The sequence below is a fragment of the Aquarana catesbeiana genome, linkage group LG11 (assembly GCF_042186555.1).
Source record: "Aquarana catesbeiana isolate 2022-GZ linkage group LG11, ASM4218655v1, whole genome shotgun sequence".
Taxonomy (NCBI): domain Eukaryota; kingdom Metazoa; phylum Chordata; class Amphibia; order Anura; family Ranidae; genus Aquarana; species Aquarana catesbeiana.
The window spans coordinates 273,777,536-273,796,344 of record NC_133334.1 but is presented as its reverse complement, the minus strand read 5'-3'; the positions used below and the strand labels follow the sequence as shown (position 1 = coordinate 273,796,344).

Below are 18,809 nucleotides of genomic sequence, written 5' to 3'. Positions count from 1 at the left end.
TGTATTAGAGCGCCCCCCACTCTGGATAAAGGAGCAGCAGAGACACCTGTGGTCAGCAGCATTGTCAGTCTGGGGGGAGGGGAGTGTTAGATGGACTAGCAGATTTAGATACGCTAATCAGTGGAGTCACTAGGGTTGGTGTCACCTGGTACGGTAAAACATGGTGTCACCCCCCATTCCTGTCTAGGCTGTCCAGCACTCTGCAGGCAGCACACGGTCACGGGACGCACCCCAAACCGGCCCCTGTAAATGATAGTATAGAGTGGTATTATAGTGGCAGGTTAGGGTAGTATAGGGTGGTATAGTGGCAGGTTGGGATGGTATAGGGCAGGTTGAGGTGGTATAGGGCAGGTTGGGGTGGTATATGGGAGGTTAGTGTGGTATAAGGCAGGTTAGGGTGGTACAAGGCAGGTTAGGGTGGTATAGGGCAGGTTGAGGTTGTATAGGGCAGGTTGGGGTGGTACAGGGCAGGTTGGGGTGGTACAGGGCAGGATCAGGTGGTACAGGGCAGGTTGGGGTGGTACAGGGCAGGCTGAAGTGGTACAGGGCAGGTTGGGGTGGTATAGGGCAAGTTGGGGTGGCACAGGCCAAGTTGGGGTGGTATAGGGCAAGTTAGGGTGTCACAGGGCAGGTTGGGGTGGTATAGGGCAAGTTAGGGTGGCACAGGGCAGGTTGGGGTGGTATAGGGCAAGTTAGGGTGGTATAGGGCAAGTTAGGGTGGTATTGGGGTAAGTTAGGGTGGTATAGGGTAAGTTAGGGTGGTAAAGGGTAAGTTAGGGTGGTAAAGGGTAAGTTAGGGTGGTATAGGGTAAGTTAGGACTCTATGTAGTAACACTGCACTGCATTTTCTTAGAGCATGCTTCATGCCTGCAGATGGGCGGGGCTTCCCCTGCGGAATCAGTAATAGTGAAGGAGACTGTGGGAGGAGTGGAGGAGGCAGCCACACCCCCAGCTCTGCCCACCCACTCCGGCATTCTCAGGGATATTAGCCTGACTGAGGGGTGTTACAGGCAGCCTCCCCGACACCGCTGAGTGCCGCACTCCCACCGCTCCACTACAAGCAACAAAGTACAGTGTTTAGCGGCGGCCCCGGTGTCACCCCTCTGTCGGGTGTCACCCGGTGAAGGCCGCCCCCAGCCCCCCCCGCACCCCCATAGCAACGCCACTGATGCTAATAAATTAGAACCAAACTCCAGCTAATACTTTATAAGCAGTTACAGCAGTTTTTTTTTTTCCTTCTGGAAATAAAGATTTTACATGAATAAACAAAAGCTGCATATTGTAAACACCCCTGCCAGTGTTAAATGGTTTGTCTCATCCATGTAACTGTTACGTTTGTTGGAGAGCTTGTGCCTACTTGCTGGCTGGATCACCAGATAAAAATAGGAGAAAGAAAACGAATGCAGCCATCACATCTAAGAATTGGTAAGCTGCAATATAATAAATGTTTTGCTTTTGGCTTTAATGCCGCTTTATGGATCTGCAATATTCAGATGTGATTAATGATCGTTTTAATAATTTGGATTTTACTCACTTATCCCTCCAGTGGTGATAGCCATGATGGCCGACTATGTCCTCTACAGCTGCCAGGATATGATCAAAAGCCTCGAAGAGACAGAAAAAAAAATAATCACCATAATTATTACGTATTATAAGAATAAGAATCACGTAATTCACGTTTCAAAAAAAAAAAAATCTTCAACAAGAGGATGAAGCCCTAAAATGAGGTTTTATGTTGTATACACGGGTTACATCATCGCCTTTAGAAGAATTTCTTAATTTGCCCCTCCTCCTCCCTCCTTCACAAACCCTAGAAATTTGTATTTAATTGTTTTACAAATTTTGGGGGGTTTTTGTGCTGCAAGGCAACACTTGCAGGCTTCCAGCCGGGGCCCAGGGCCCGGGGCACCACTGATTACTAATACAAAGTGGGGAGTTTTGGGACTTTAGATGAAGCACATAAAAATTTGGGACGATGAAGATGAGTCTGTTGACTGGTAGAGGTTAATAGTATGTGGACATTTTTTTATTAACGTGAGTAATATAAATACAATGCAATAGTAAAAATCATATAAAAAAGTAATATTATATACACATGCATGCATGGTATTGACATAAAAAATTCATAGATATATACATGAACAGCACATAGCAAAATTAGATAATAATATAAATTCATGTATGTACACATGTCATTTAGCTTGGCAGCACAAACCGGATTGAATGAATTGATTAAATTAATAAAGAATATGTATCTAGATATAAATCCTATTAAGGATATAGCTACATCCTGAATTACCGACGCGTTTCGTGTAAAAAAAACACTTCCTCAGGAGCGGATGCTATAGGGTATCTACAAGAAACAAAATATAATCAAGCCTAATGATAAAATAAGCACAACAGGAAAGGACAAGATCATCAGTCCTGAGTACTTACATGCAACAGATAAGGACGGGTTGAAATAAGTGTGGGGCCAGGGCCATATTAATAGGATTCAAATTTCATGTATATATCTATGAATTTATTTTTATGTCAATGCCATGCGTGCATGTGTACATATATGATATTACTTTTTTTTTACATGATTTTTACTATTGCATTATATTTATATTACTCTTGTTAATAAAAAATGTACTATTAACCTCTACCAGTCAACAGCCTCATTTAAAGTCCCAATTTCCTCTTCCTTGTTTACAGTGAGTTACTAAATTGCAAGTTGCGGAGCATGTTGCGCATGCGCACAAATGCAGTGGGGCACTATAGCAATATGGGCACCCAACTGCCTGGAGGAGACCAGTGGCGCATCTGCGCATGCGCCTTTTTTAAAAATATGGCAGTGCAGAACAGAAGCAAGGAGGGGGGGGTAATTTAGGAGGAGTTAAAGCAGATCTTCAGTCATAGTCAAGTTGCCTTCTCTCCAACCCTCCTTCCCTCTTTTACATGGGGAGTGCACTTTTTTTTTTACTGAAAGGAAGCGACACCCCCAACCCCCCCGGGCAAATGACCTGCACTGTCTTCCCTTTGCCGAGTGCTCCATTGACAAAGGAGTGGGGGGGGCCTAGCAGCATGTCATCACAAGGCCCGGCAGCTGAACCCAGAAGAGCTGGCGGGCCTCCAGATGATATCACAAAAGAAGATGGCGGGGCGTGACTGAGCGGGGCAGAATTCGGGGAGGACTCAGCAAGAAACTGGTGGATCCACTGGGCAGGTGAGTATCTTAAATAGTTACAACCCTCATCAAGGTAGGCCGGGGTTTAAAAAAAAAAAAGGGGATATCTGCTTTATGTTCCACTTTAAAGTGTATCTATAAGCAAACTTTTTTTTTTTCCGTTTTGGTAGAGAATTTCTAGAGCCCCTGTCAGTTTTTATTTATTGCTGTGTCCCTTTGGGTGATTTCACGTCACTTCCTACTGAAGCTACTGAAATTGTCTCTGAGTCTGCTTTCTAATAGGGGTGCCACTCACATTTACGTATGTACTGTATCCCAACTGTCTATTTAGCTTTATGAATTCAGTTATGAATTCACTTTAACACCTCTTTAAAATGCCCTCTGCCAGAAGACTTAACTCCCGTCCATGCCAATGCGATGACTCCCCCTGCTACACACCCCATCCATGGCCTTTCTTTCCTCCAAACCACAGAAAACATGAGCAGGTCTTTGTGGTCGGAAGAGGACACCTAATTAGATGGCATGGATGATTTACCAAGGACGGAAGTACAACAGCTGCTGGGGGGGGGGGGCGAAGATCTGAAAGGCTTACATGCTCCTGTAATTCTTCATTTAACGTCGGCTTGTGCTGGTCTCTTCTTTTCACTTTCAGCCACTTGACAAGCGGTTTGATGGTCAGGCCCTGTAATAGAAGCAAGAGGGTGGCCATCTTACTCTACATGCGGCAAATTAATCAGCTTATCCAAACTTTGTATGGCTTTGTATATGTGGGAAATCTTTTCATCTTTTCACCCAAAACAGTGGGTTCCTGAATAAGAATCCTTAAGGAAGGACACAACCAGGAGGCAGTTGTTATCCCATAGCTGTTCTTGAACAGAGATCTTCATGGAAGTATCACATCTAGGAGTCAGCTGTCAGCGTATAACATAAAGGTTCCTGAACAAGGACCTCCATGGAAGAATCATAACCAGGAGACAGTTGTCACTCATAAAAGTAGGTTCCTGAACAAGGGCCTTCAAGGAAGGATCACAGCTAGGAGACAGTTGTCACCCCATAAGGGTAGGTTCCTGAATAGGGACCTTCATGAAAGGATCACAACTAGGAGACAGTTGTCACCCCATAACAGATAGGTTCCTGAACAAGGACCTTCATGGAAGGATAAAACCAGGCAATAGTTGTCACCCTATAACAGTAGGTTCTGGAACATGGACCCTCATTAAGGTTGCCACCTCATCCCTTTAAACCCAAACACATATTAATTACACAGGTTCTGTGGCTGATTAAGGTGGTAATTAAACTCACTTGGTGCCTTATTTGCACTAAATTAGCCTCAGAACCTATGTAATTCATATGTGTTCGGGTTTAAAGGGATGAGGTGGCGACTCTAACCCTCATGGAAGGATCAAACCTATGAGGCAATTGTCAGCCCATAAAAATAGGTTCTGGAACACAGACCTTCATGGAAGGATCACACCTAGGAGACAGTTGTTCCCCCTTAACGGATAGGTTCCTGAACAACAACATTCATGGAAGGATCATAACAGGAGACAGTTGTCACCCCATAACAATAAGCTCCTGAAGAAGGACATTCATGGAAGTATCACAACCAAGAGACAGTTGGCGACCCATAACAGGAAGTTCCTGAACAAGGATCTTCATAGAAGGATCACAACTAGGAGACTCAACACTATAAGACTATGCCCGAGCCCTCCACTGCATCATGCTGGTCAACATTGCGCAAGGGAAGAACCATTTGTTATATGGAGGATGAGGTTTCTTGGATACAACTATGACATTCTGAGTAGAAAGAAAGTTCATATACATGTAAGAGATGCATTTAGAAGGCCAGTTGGGGTTTTTCCTAAATCTGACCTAGTATAAATTTTCTTTGCATGGCTGCCTGGCATTTCTCAGGGTGGGTTTCCTGATGATGACAACAGTGGGCCATGCTGGTGTAATGTATGTTTAAATAGCCACTTGCAGCTCCCAATGGGAGCCCATGTACTAGGGGGATTATGCTGAACAAGACCCTTAATAGCAGAATCACCATGTGTTATTTTAAGGAAAACAGCAGGTTAGAAATCTGTGCATTTATTTTGGACCTTTTTAAACTTCAATTAAAGCCATTCTATGGGAACAAGTGGAAAAACCCAAATCTTTTCTTCCACCCCTCTTCAAACCTTAAAAAAACACCCTCCCTAGGCCTTTTTTAAGTTACCTACATCAGCCATCACATGACCCTCCAAAGAGCCACTTTTAGGAAGTGAAAGTAGGGAACCAGCACTACAGGCCAAGCCAGCCACCAACCACTATTGTCGCTGACCGTCATTGTGATATCACTGTGCCGTTACCTGAGTCCCCAGGGCGTTATGAGGACCCCATCAATGGACCCAATGGGAAATATCCTCGACACTAGGCATATACGGTACATGTGCACCCAAAAAAGATCTTTCTACACTGCAGTGAAGAAGTAAGAAGACTTGGGACCCTGCACATCACTTGACCTCAAACATGACCATTTTCACTTTTTTTTTTTTTTTTATTATTTTTTGCATTCCAGTACTGCTTATTTCTTCCAGCCACATCTTGTCACAGTGTAATAACACAAAAGAACAATTAGGAGACAGTTGTTACTGCATACCAGGAAGATCCTGAACAAGGAGCTTAATAGAAGGATCACAACTAGGAGGCAGAGGCCACCCCATAACAGATAGGTTCCTGAACAAGGCCCTGCATGAAAGGATCACAATGAGGAGACATTTGTCACTCCATAACAGTTAGGTTCCTGAATAAGGCCCTGCATAGAAGGATCACAACCAGGATACATTTGCCACTCCATAAGTTAGGTTACTGAACAAGGACCTTCATGGAAGGATCTCAACCAGGAGACAGTTGTCACCCCATAACAGATAGGTTCCTGTACAGGGATCTTCTTTGAAGGATCACAACCAGGAGGCAGTTGTCACCCTATAACAGATAGGTTCTTGAACAAGGCCCTGCATGGAAGGATCACAATGAGGAGGCATTTGTCACCACATACCAGATATGTTCCTGAACAGGGATCTTCACGGAAGGATCAGAACCAGGAGATAGTTGTCACCCCATTACAGATAGGTTCCTCAACAGGGACCTTTATGGAAGGATAAAAACTAAGAGACAGTTGTCACCCTATAACAGAAGATTCCTGAACAAGGACATTGATGGAAGGGTCACAACTAGAAGGCAGTTATCACCCCATGACAGATCAGTTCCTGAACAACAACATTCATAGAAGGATTATAACAGGAGGCAGTTGTCATCCATAACAGTAGGTTCTTGAACAAGGACCTTCACGGAGGACACAACCAGGAGATAGTTGTTGCCCCATAACAGATAGGTTCCTGAACAACAACATTCATGGAAGGATCATAACAGGAGACAGTTGGCACCTATAACAGTAGGTTCCTTAATAAAGACCTTCATGGAAGGACACAAGAGGAGAAAGTCTTCACCCATAACAGTATATTCCTGAACAAGGATCTTAATGGAAGCATCAGAGGTATTCTTTTATAATATTTAAGAAATGATTGGGTTTTATATCTACTTTAGGGGGAAGAAAATACTGCACCCATAAGAGGATGAATATCACATCAAAAGGCCACAAAGTAAAATAGCTGATACTGGAATAAAGACGATCAAACGCCTTCTGAAGAATATAAAGTCAGTATGGGATGAATAAATTATCAGGAATATTAAATTGTAAACATATGTCTGCTGCTCAACCACAAGCAGAACTTAATTAAATGTAAATGGGGGATGCCTCACCCCCCCCCCCACACACACACACCCCCCAAAAAAAGGCTAAGAGTTTAGATAAGTACATTGCATTAGTCAGCAATTAAGTCGTCACAATGACTGGCAGCTCCAACCCCTTCCAGACAAGCTTCATTTGTCCTGAACCCGGCGGGCGAGGCAACGTGAGCCAAGGCAAGTCTGTCATTATCAGTCTGGGCTGTCATTAACCGCCTCTTGTGTCGCGACAACTCAGTGCTAGTTTACGTACCTCCCTTTGCACATCGGCATTGGCTGTGATGGGGTTAAAGCTCGGTAATTCCCTGAATAATAATCGAATCACTTACCGCACACAGATGTACATACACAATGAGATGCAGATTTGATTTAACTATTAAAATGAATTAGGGGGGTGACACGTCTGTCGGGCGGACGATAAATCTCTGCCTGCTTTTTGTATAGCACAAAGTATAATAATACCCAAGCAGAGCGTAAATGAATTACACGCTAAAAAGGAGAGTTAATGGACATGTCACATTATCATGTTAACCTAATCGGACACGAGCTGCCGCTTCTCTCGGTGACTGCAAATAAACCGTTTTGTGACCTGCGGTTCGCGGTTGGGGGTGAAAAGCGTAGCCGATGGGAAAGGGAGATACGTTTAAGACTGCTGATGTCTTAATAAAAAAAAAAAAAAAAAAAAAAAAAAAAAAAGAATCTGGAGGGATAACATGACAGACAATGGCTTGAATAAGCTCTAATGAAGGAAAATGGATGTTCTCGGGTGTTCAGGACTGCTGTTCGGAACGGCATTAGTGGTGGGATCATTGTCCCAGTGATCTGGTTTTGTTTGAAATAAAAGGCAACCATACCCCCAAAATAGTTGTATGGCGCCATCGCCCTAGGCCCAATGGCCAGGGAACCATGCATCCCCCAAGCTGACCAAGTTTCCCATAGGCGGCAATGTTAAATCGGTGTCCTAGGGGTACCGTCTTTTGGGTGCAGGCGCTCCAAACCTGCACCACAGGTGGTGAAGAGTCTCCCATACAAGTGTGCTAAGTTTGGTGGTCCTAGGCCCAATGGCCGGGGAGATATGACGTCCCCAAGCTGACCAAGTTTCCCCATAGACTCCTATGTTAAATCCAAATTTTTCTGGGTAACAAGTCCGGTTAGCACCGGTAAACCCCCCCCCCCCCGGAGAAAACGTAATCTTTTTGTTAGCAGATTTTTCCTTAGCAAGTTTGTTTGTTGTGTATGCACGGCAAGCCATTGATTATTATTTTGGCATATTACAATTGTGCTCAAAAGTTTGCATCCCCTGGCAGAAATTGCGAAATTTTACCATTGATATTGAAAATATGACCGGTCATGCCACAAAAAAAAAAAAAAAAAGAATTTTATCTAACCACTTCAGCCACGGAAGGATTTACCCCCTTAATCACCAGGCCATTTTTTGCGATACGGCACTGCGTCGCTTTAACTAACAATTGCATGGTCGTGCGATGTTGTACCCACAAAAAATGTACGTTTTTTTTTTCCCCCCAGAAATAGAGCTTTGTTTTGGTGGTATTTGATCACCTCTGCGGTTTTTATTTTTTTGCGCGATAAACAAAAAAAAGAACAACAATTTTGAAAAAAAAAAAGGAATATTTTTTAATCTTTGCTATAATAAATTTTCCCAAAAAGATTTAAAAAACAAATTTCTTCATCAGTTTAGGTCAATATATATTCTTCTACATATTTTTGGTAAAAAAAAGAAGAAAAAAATCGCAATAAGCGTATATTGATTGGTTTGTTAGTTATGGGGGTTGATTTACTAAAGGCCAATAGACTGTGCACCTTGGAAAGTGCAATTGCCCTCTGCAAGTGCAGTTGCTCCAGAGCTTAGTAAATGAGGTAAAGCGTCACTTTGCAAAGAATACCCAATCACGTGCAAGGAAAATAAAAGAACAGCATTTTTGCTTGCACGTGATTGGTTGATGAAAGTCAGCAGAGCTTCTGCTCATTTACTAAACTCTGGAGCAACTGCTCTTGCCGTGTGCAACTGCACTTTCCAAAGTGCACAGTCTTTTTGCCTTTAGTAAATCAACCCCATAGTGTCTACAAAATAGGGTATAGATTTATGGCATTTTTATTATTTACTTATTTTTTACTAGTAATGGCGGCGATTTTGTAGCAGGACTGCGACATTGCGGCGGACAGATTGGACACACATTTTTGGGACCATTGACCAGTGATCAGTGCTATAAATAGCCACTGGCTACTGTGTAAATGTCACTGGCAGGGACGGGGTTAACCCTAGGGGGAGATCAAGGGGTTAAATGTGTTTCCTAGGGAGTGTTTCTAACTGCGATGGGATGGGACTGACTAGGAGGAGGAGCCAGATCACTGTTCCTACTTAGTAGGAACAGACAATCTGTTTCTCCTCCCCTGTCAGAACAGAGATTTGTGTGTTTACAACACACGCAAATCCTGGTTCTGGCTCTCGTGCCCGCGATTGCGGGTGGCCGGTGGCGATTGCGCCTGCCGGCCACGCGCATCGACTCCGGGGACACGCAGCGCCTACTATAGCGTGTTGAAGAGCCGACGTACCATGACGGCGATTCGCGCAGCCGTACCATGACGGCTGGTCGGCAAGTAGTTAAACATAGTGATTATAAAAAGCTATTTATTACCAGAGATGTTTGGCTCCTTTATAAAACATAATGATAACAGAAATCACCCAAATGGCCCTGATGAAAAGTTTCCATCCCCTGGAATGTTTGGCCGTGGTACAGACACAGAAGGTGGCACACACGGGTTACAATGGCAATTAAAGGTTCATTTCCCACATCTGTGGCTTTTTAAATTGCAATTCTGTGTATAAATAATCAATGAGTTTATTAGCTGTCACGTGGATGCACTGAGCTGGCTAGATACCGAGCCATGGTGAGCAGAAAAGAAATGTCAAAAGACCTGCGTAACATGGTGATGGATAAGTATAAAGATGGACAAAGGATATAAAACGATATCCAAAGCCTTGAATATGCCAGTTCAATCGTTTATTAAGAAGTGGAAAATTCAGGAATCTCTTGATACCAAGCCAAGGTCAGGTAGAACAAGGAAGATTGCAGCCACAACTGCCGGAAGAATTGTTAAGGATACAAAGGGAAACCCCACAGGTAACCTCAGGAGAAATAGAGGCTGCTCTGGAAAAAAAACACGGTGTGGTTGTTTCAAGGAGCACAAAACAATGATACAGGAACAAAAATTAGCTGCCACAAAGAAATCTTTACTGCGCCAAATGACACAAAAAATACCGGTTACAATAGGCCCGACAACACCCTGACACACCTCACAGCTTCTGGCACACTGTGTAACTGCAAACATGAAAGCATGGATCCACCACGCCTTGTATCACCGGTTCAGGCTGGTGGTGCAGGGTGTAATGGTGTGGCGGATATTTTCTTGGCACACTTTGGGCCCCTTTAGTACCAATTGAGCATGGTTTAAATGACCACACCCTACCTGAGTATTGTTGCTGACCATGTCCATCCCTTTATGACTACAGTGTCCCCATCTTCTGATGGCTCCTTCCAGCAGGATAATGCACCATGTCACAAAGCTCCAATCATCTCACCACTGGACAATGAGGTCCCTGTACTCCAATGGCCTCCACACTCACCACATCCCATCCAATAGAGCACCTTTGGGTTGTGGTGGAATGGGAGATTGGCAACATGGATGGGCAGCCGACAAATCTGCAGCAACTGCGTGATGTTATCATGTCACTATGGACCAAGATGTCTGAGGAACGTTTCCAACACCTTGTTGTATCTATGCCACCAAGAATGAAGGAAAAAGGGGTCCAACTCGCTACTAGAAAGGTGTATCCAATAAAGTGACCAGTGAGTGTATATATATATATATATATATATATATATATATATATATATATATATATATATATATATATAAATGAACATCAGGTGGGTTACCTTCTTATCTTGAAATCCTTGTTCAATCAAAGCACCGTCAAGGTGGACTCCCAAAACTCCACCATAAATGATAGAAAAAACACATGGAACGATGCTTGATGCCAAAAAGTGTCCTTTTACTGAAAAGTTAATCCATTAATTGTTTCAAAATACAAGCAAGCCACTGTACAGTTCCGAGCACAACTCGCTCTTCGTCAGGCTTTTCAGGCTGTGTGTGAAAGGCCAAACCACACTGTGTTCCCTTATCCACACCCAGTCTGATACACACCTGTGTCACATAGTTAATTATCCTATACAAAACACCTAAAACCATTCCAAATTTAACCCTATTGAATAAACCTACTACCCTAAAACCATCCTAAATACCCCAATAGGGGATAATCTACAAGATAGGTTCATCATATTACATCTCAAATATCCTCATCATATCACTTATGAACCAATTATATTATCTCATTTAATTAGCTCGGTGTTTTGTAAATATTTCTCATGAATATACATATGTTGCTATTTCTATACATGTCTCAAGTTTCTTCATGGATTCCAGTTGATATTCTGCTATCTAGTATTTCCAACGGGAGCCTTTTGTGATCAATTTAAAGAAGATATAACATATTCAAAAATAGTCATACCTCTAATCAATCTTGTACTATAAATTTTTAAACAAACAGAAACAAATCATAGTCCTTGTTCATACCATCAGGGTACAGGGACTGTAATTTGTTGATCCACCAAACTTCACGTCTTTTTAGTTTCAAAATCCTATCACCCCCTCTTTTGTCATGGGGAATCTCTTCTAAAACCATAAAGCGTAGATCTGTGTCTTTGTGGCCCATTTCTGAGAAGTGACGCGATACAGGTAAACTTGATTGAGGATGTCTAATTGTACTACGGTGTTGTGCGATACGGTCTTTAATTTTTTGGGTGGTTTCCCCCACGTAAAGGAGATTACAGGGGCATGTGAGAATGTAAATTACATATGATGACTGACAGGTGTAAAAACCGTTAATGATTATTTTCTTATTAGTCCTAGGATGAGAAAAATTATTCCCTTTGATAACTAAATTGCATTGAATGCAATTGAGACAGGGGTAACAGCCTTTTCTTTTACTGCCAAGAAAGGTCATCTTTTTCTCATCCTGCCTCTCTGGTTTAAATTCGGATCGCACTAAGAGGTCGCGCAATGTTTTATTGCGCCGGTATGCCTTCATCGGAGTTGACTGAAACTCCTCTATATGAGGATAGGATCGTTTCAATATCGTCCAATGTTTTCTTAATACATTAAAGATCCTCTCGCTATAACTGTTAAACTGGAAGACAAATGGAATTCGAGGTTTGTCAACTGAGTATCTTTTCCTATTGGGAATTTCAATAGGATTCAAAATCTTATTTAATTCGTGTCGGATTATGTTTTCTGGGTAGCCCCGCTCCTTAAATTTGCAGCACATTTCATCTAATCTTTCATTTTTAACTGTAGTGTCACTCACTATTCGCGTCACTCTGAGAAGCTGGCTTCTGATAATAGAACTAAAGACATGAGGGGGATGATAGCTGTCATATCTCAATAGCTGATTCCTATCTGTAGGTTTCGTGTATATGTCAGTTTCAATCCGTCCATGTTTTATATATGCCCGTATATCTAGAAAGGGGACCGAATCTCCACCAATATGAATCTTGAACTGGATCTCTGGTGAAATACTATTGATCATCTCATCAAACATTTTGAGTGATTCAATGTTGCCCCGCCATATGACAAAAATGTCATCTATATAACGCCACCAGGTGGCGCAATGTTCCCGAAACAGATCATTCACAAAAATATGTTTTTGCTCAAAATCATGCATAAATGAACAGGCATATGGCGGGGCAACATTAGAACCCATTGCTACCCCCGTCAATTGCACATAGTACCGGTCCTTAAAGAGAAAATAGTTATTATACAAAATCAATCTAAACAATTTCTCAAAAAAAATGATCTGAGCTTCTGAGTACTCCTGACATTTCCTAATTAGGTTTAGCGCTGCCTCAATGCCAGCCACATGAGGAATCGATGTATATAGACTTGTTACATCCCAAGTGACAAGGATATATTCATTCTGGATTTGTGGTAAGTCCCTGATTTTGGTCAGAAAGTCACCAGAGTCCTTGATGTAAGATGGGGTGGCCTTAACCAAGGGTGATAGTACTTTATCCAGTAACTTGGCCGTGGGTACAAAAATCGAATCCCTCCCCGATACAATCGGGCGTCCCGATGGGGAATGTTTATCCTTATGGATCTTGGGGAGTATATACAAGACCGGAATGCGGGTATGTGTTGGTAACAAAAATTCGCATAAATCGTGTGAAATTAATCCTTCTTTAAATGCTGGTTTCACAATACTCTCCAAGATCTTTCTAATACTCCATGTGGGATCTGATTGTAGAGGTTTGTATACTGTATCGTCATCCAATTGTCGCCTGATCTCATTCTCATAAGCCTGAGGGTCCATAATGACTACCGAACCCCCTTTATCAGCAGGTTTGCAAATAATATCATTCCGTTTGGTTAATTCCCGTAATGTCATTCTTTCATGAGGGGACAGATTATTAGGTACATGATCTTTAAAGTCCACTTGTTTCAACAAACGTTTCACATCTCGGGTAACCTCCTGTACAAACATCTCAACAGGGACATAAGTGGTAGGGGGGACGGATTTAGATTTCATTACCAGTCCTAGACTTTTACTGCTTAGTCTCCCTTCAGGTATGTCATTATGAACAAATGGTTTGTGAAGAAAATGGACCTTCCATCTAATATTGCGAAATAGGCGATACAGATCTTGATCTAACTGAAATGGATCTAGGTGACTTTTAGGACAGTAAGATAAACCACGGTTAAAAAGTCCTACCTCATCCGGTGAAAGGACCCCGCCTGGAGATATTATGAACTAAGTCTCCCTTGGTCGGGCCGCGGTTGCCTCGTGTACTGCGATATCTGTCGTGGCTTTCTTCTCTGTTGTAGCGGGACCTGGTTTGCATCCGAGTGGTGGACCGTTCTCTGCGATCTGCTTGTAAAAAATTGGATGAGGAATCGGTATCTGTATTGGCTGAAGAGTTGTCAGATATCTCTCTCCTATGGCTTCCATAGTCCGCTGCGACCCGTCGTCGGTTGTATGGGACGTGGCCATCGGTACACCTGGTTCCTCTCATAATCTTCAATATCCCGATCAAATTTACTGCGTTTTTCTGGTCTCCAATTCACAACGATACTTGTTAATACTTTCATCGGCCATCTCCTTACATTTATTAAACTCTTCCAGAGACATCGCAGTACGCAATTCCGATTCAATCTTGGTGAGTTGTTCCGACAATGAAGCCAATTCCTTATGTATGAATGAGATGGTCAAAGTCATTAGATCAAATGAACATTTGTTGAGAATTTGCATAAATGTACTCTTGAACTCATCATTATCGCTGAATAGGGTCGGGGCCAAACGTACCCTCAGACCTCTAGGGATTCGTTGTACTCGATGGTATTCGGCCAAGGTTAGCCCGTGCAATTCCAGAGAAGTATGTTTCCTTCTTAATTTTTCCCATGTACGAGAGTTGTAAACCGGGGTATTGCCCGTTAGAAAATTTCTGGATCCTGAGATCTGAGACATGATCTGTGTGGTCTCTTCTTGGGTGTATGAAAATGTAGCTCCATTAGTATCCATCCACAACTGAAGGTAACTTACTCACTGGGAGTGTAATAAATGAACATCAGGTGGGTTACCTTCTTATCTTGAAATCCTTGTTCAATCAAAGCACCGTCAAGGTGGACTCCCAAAACTCCACCATAAATGATAGAAAAAACACATGGAACGATGCTTGATGCCAAAAAGTGTCCCTTTTACTGAAAAGTTAATCCATTAATTGTTTCAAAATACAAGCAAAGCCACTGTACAGTTCCGAGCACAACTCGCTCTTCGTCAGGCTTTTCAGGCTGTGTGTGAAAGGCCAAACCACACTGTGTTCCCTTATCCACACCCAGTCTGATACACACCTGTGTCACATAGTTAATTATCCTATACAAATTCTCAACAAATGTTCATTTGATCTAATGACTTTGACCATCTCATTCATACATAAGGAATTGGCTTCATTGTCGGAACAACTCACCAAGATTGAATCGGAATTGCGTACTGCGATGTCTCTGGAAGAGTTTAATAAATGTAAGGAGATGGCCGATGAAAGTATTAACAAGTATCGTTGTGAATTGGAGACCAGAAAACGCAGTAAATTTGATCGGGATATTGAAGATTATGAGAGGAACCAGGTGTACCGATGGCCACGTCCATACAACCGACGAGGTCGCAGCGACTATGGAAGCCATAGGAGAGAGATATCTGACAACTCTTCAGCCAATACAGATACCGATTCCTCATCCAATTTTTTACAAGCAGATCGCAGAGAACGGTCCACCACTCGGATGCAAACCAGGTCCCGCTACAACAGAGAAGAAAGCCACGACAGATATCGCAGTACACGAGGCAACCGCGGCCGACCAAGGGAGACTTAGTTCATAATATCTCCAGGCGGGTCCTTTCACCGGATGAGGTAGGACTTTTTAACCGTGGTTTATCTTACTGTCCCTAAAAGTCACCTAGATCCATTTCAGTTAGATCAAGATCTGTATCGCCTATTTCGCAATATTAGATGGAAGGTCCATTTTCTTCACAAACCATTTGTTCATAATGACATACCTGAAGGGAGACTAAGCAGTAAAAGTCTAGGACTGGTAATGAAATCTAAATCCGTCCCCCCTACCACTTATGTCCCTGTTGAGATGTTTGTACAGGAGGTTACCCGAGATGTGAAACGTTTGTTGAAACAAGTGGACTTTAAAGATCATGTACCTAATAATCTGTCCCCTCATGAAAGAATGACATTACGGGAATTAACCAAACGGAATGATATTATTTGCAAACCTGCTGATAAAGGGGGTTCGGTAGTCATTATGGACCCTCAGGCTTATGAGAATGAGATCAGGCGACAATTGGATGACGATACAGTATACAAACCTCTACAATCAGATCCCACATGGAGTATTAGAAAGATCTTGGAGAGTATTGTGAAACCAGCATTTAAAGAAGGATTAATTTCACACGATTTATGCGAATTTTTGTTACCAACACATACCCGCATTCCGGTCTTGTATATACTCCCCAAGATCCATAAGGATAAACATTCCCCATCGGGACGCCCGATTGTATCGGGGAGGGATTCGATTTTTGTACCCACGGCCAAGTTACTGGATAAAGTACTATCACCCTTGGTTAAGGCCACCCCATCTTACATCAAGGACTCTGGTGACTTTCTGACCAAAATCAGGGACTTACCACAAATCCAGAATTGTCACTTGGGATGTAACAAGTCTATATACATCGATTCCTCATGTGGCTGGCATTGAGGCAGCGCTAAACCTAATTAGGAAATGTCAGGAGTACTCAGAAGCTCAGATCATTTTTTTTGAGAAATTGTTTAGATTGATTTTGTATAATAACTATTTTCTCTTTAAGGACCGGTACTATGTGCAATTGACGGGGGTAGCAATGGGTTCTAATGTTGCCCCGCCATATGCCTGTTCATTTATGCATGATTTTGAGCAAAAACATATTTTTGTGAATGATCTGTTTCGGGAACATTGCGCCACCTGGTGGCGTTATATAGATGACATTTTTGTCATATGGCGGGGGCAACATTGAATCACTCAAAATGTTTGATGAGATGATCAATAGTATTTCACCAGAGATCCAGTTCAAGATTCATATTGGTGGAGATTCGGTCCCCTTTCTAGATATACGGGCATATATAAAACAGGGACGGATTGAAACTGACATATACACGAAACCTACAGATAGGAATCAGCTATTGAGATATGACAGCTATCATCCCCCTCATGTCTTTAGTTCTATTATCAGAAGCCAGCTTCTCAGAGTGACGCGAATAGTGAGTGACACTACAGTTAAAAATGAAAGATTAGATGAAATGTGCTGCAAATTTAAGGAGCGGGGCTACCCAGAAAACATAATCCGACACGAATTAAATAAGATTTTGAATCCTATTGAAATTCCCAATAGGAAAAGATACTCAGTTGACAAACCTCGAATTCCATTTGTCTTCCAGTTTAACAGTTATAGCGAGAGGATCTTTAATGTATTAAGAAAACATTGGACGATATTGAAACGATCCTATCCTCATATAGAGGAGTTTCAGTCAACTCCGATGAAGGCATACCGGCGCAATAAAACATTGCGCGACCTCTTAGTGCGATCCGAATTTAAACCAGAGAGGCAGGATGAGAAAAAGATGACCTTTCTTGGCAGTAAAAGAAAAGGCTGTTACCCCTGTCTCAATTGCATTCAATGCAATTTAGTTATCAAAGGGAATAATTTTTCTCATCCTAGGACTAATAAGAAAATAATCATTAACGGTTTTTACACCTGTCAGTCATCATATGTAATTTACATTCTCACATGCCCCTGTAATCTCCTTTACGTGGGGGAAACCACCCAAAAAATTAAAGACCGTATCGCACAACACCGTAGTACAATTAGACATCCTCAATCAAGTTTACCTGTATCGCGTCACTTCTCAGAAATGGGCCACAAAGACACAGATCTACGCTTTATGGTTTTAGAAGAGATTCCCCATGACAAAAGAGGGGGTGATAGGATTTTGAAACTAAAAAGACGTGAAGTTTGGTGGATCAACAAATTACAGTCCCTGTACCCTGATGGTATGAACAAGGACTATGATTTGTTTCTGTTTGTTTAAAAATTTATAGTACAAGATTGATTAGAGGTATGACTATTTTTGAATATGTTATATCTTCTTTAAATTGATCACAAAAGGCTCCCGTTGGAAATACTAGATAGCAGAATATCAACTGGAATCCATGAAGAAACTTGAGACATGTATAGAAATAGCAACATATGTATATTCATGAGAAATATTTACAAAACACCGAGCTAATTAAATGAGATAATATAATTGGTTCATAAGTGATATGATGAGATATTTGAGATGTAATATGATGAACCTATCTTGTAGATTATCCCCTATTGGGGTATTTAGGATGGTTTTAGGGTAGTAGGTTTATTCAATAGGGTTAAATTTGGAATGGTTTTAGGTGTTTTGTATAGGATAATTAACTATGTGACACAGGTGTGTATCAGACTGGGTGTGGATAAGGGAACACAGTGTGGTTTGGCCTTTCACACACAGCCTGAAAAGCCTGACGAAGAGCGAGTTGTGCTCGGAACTGTACAGTGGCTTGCTTGTATTTTGAAACAATTAATGGATTAACTTTTCAGTAAAAGGACACTTTTTGGCATCAAGCATCGTTCCATGTGTTTTTTCTATATATATATATATATATATATATATCCTGTATAATAATAATATTAGCCGCTGAGATATTCTTACTGGACTGGGGGGGGGGGGGGGGGGGGTTTAGCGCCAAAGCTCCGAGTCAGAGCAAAGTTGAGGAATCTTAGAACATGTTCTCAAACATTTGGGAATATCACAAAAAAACAATATGGACCAATCTGAACCCGGCAGCAGGCTCTCTGTGGCGCCGGCCTTATGGAGCTGCTGTTAGATTAATATTATTTATGTAAATTAGGATAACTTTATTTGGAGCCGTTGAAGAGATCACAAAATATTGGAAACCGGATACCCCAACATACTCTGTTTATGAGCCCATCCCGCTGACAGATAAGCTTCCACAGAGCAGAGAGAAAAAAAAAAAAAAGCTGCAATTGCACCATGGGAGCTCCGATGTTTCCAGTCTAGCAATGGGAGCTCCTACTCATCTCTCATGTAGGGATGTAACATGTCTGGAAATTTTGAAGCCAAGAGAAAAAAAA

At 42.0% G+C, this 18,809-nt stretch overlaps 1 protein-coding gene across 1 annotated transcript in view; it reads right to left on the bottom strand.

Moving 5' to 3' along the window:
- The window catches only part of SLC9A5 (solute carrier family 9 member A5), a 143,111-nt gene that overhangs the window by 42,697 nt on the left and 81,605 nt on the right, over positions 1-18,809 (bottom strand). The window contains 2 exon segments of the mRNA XM_073605843.1: positions 1,535-1,605; positions 3,762-3,851. Coding sequence (XP_073461944.1) covers positions 1,535-1,605; positions 3,762-3,851 — 161 coding nt within the window.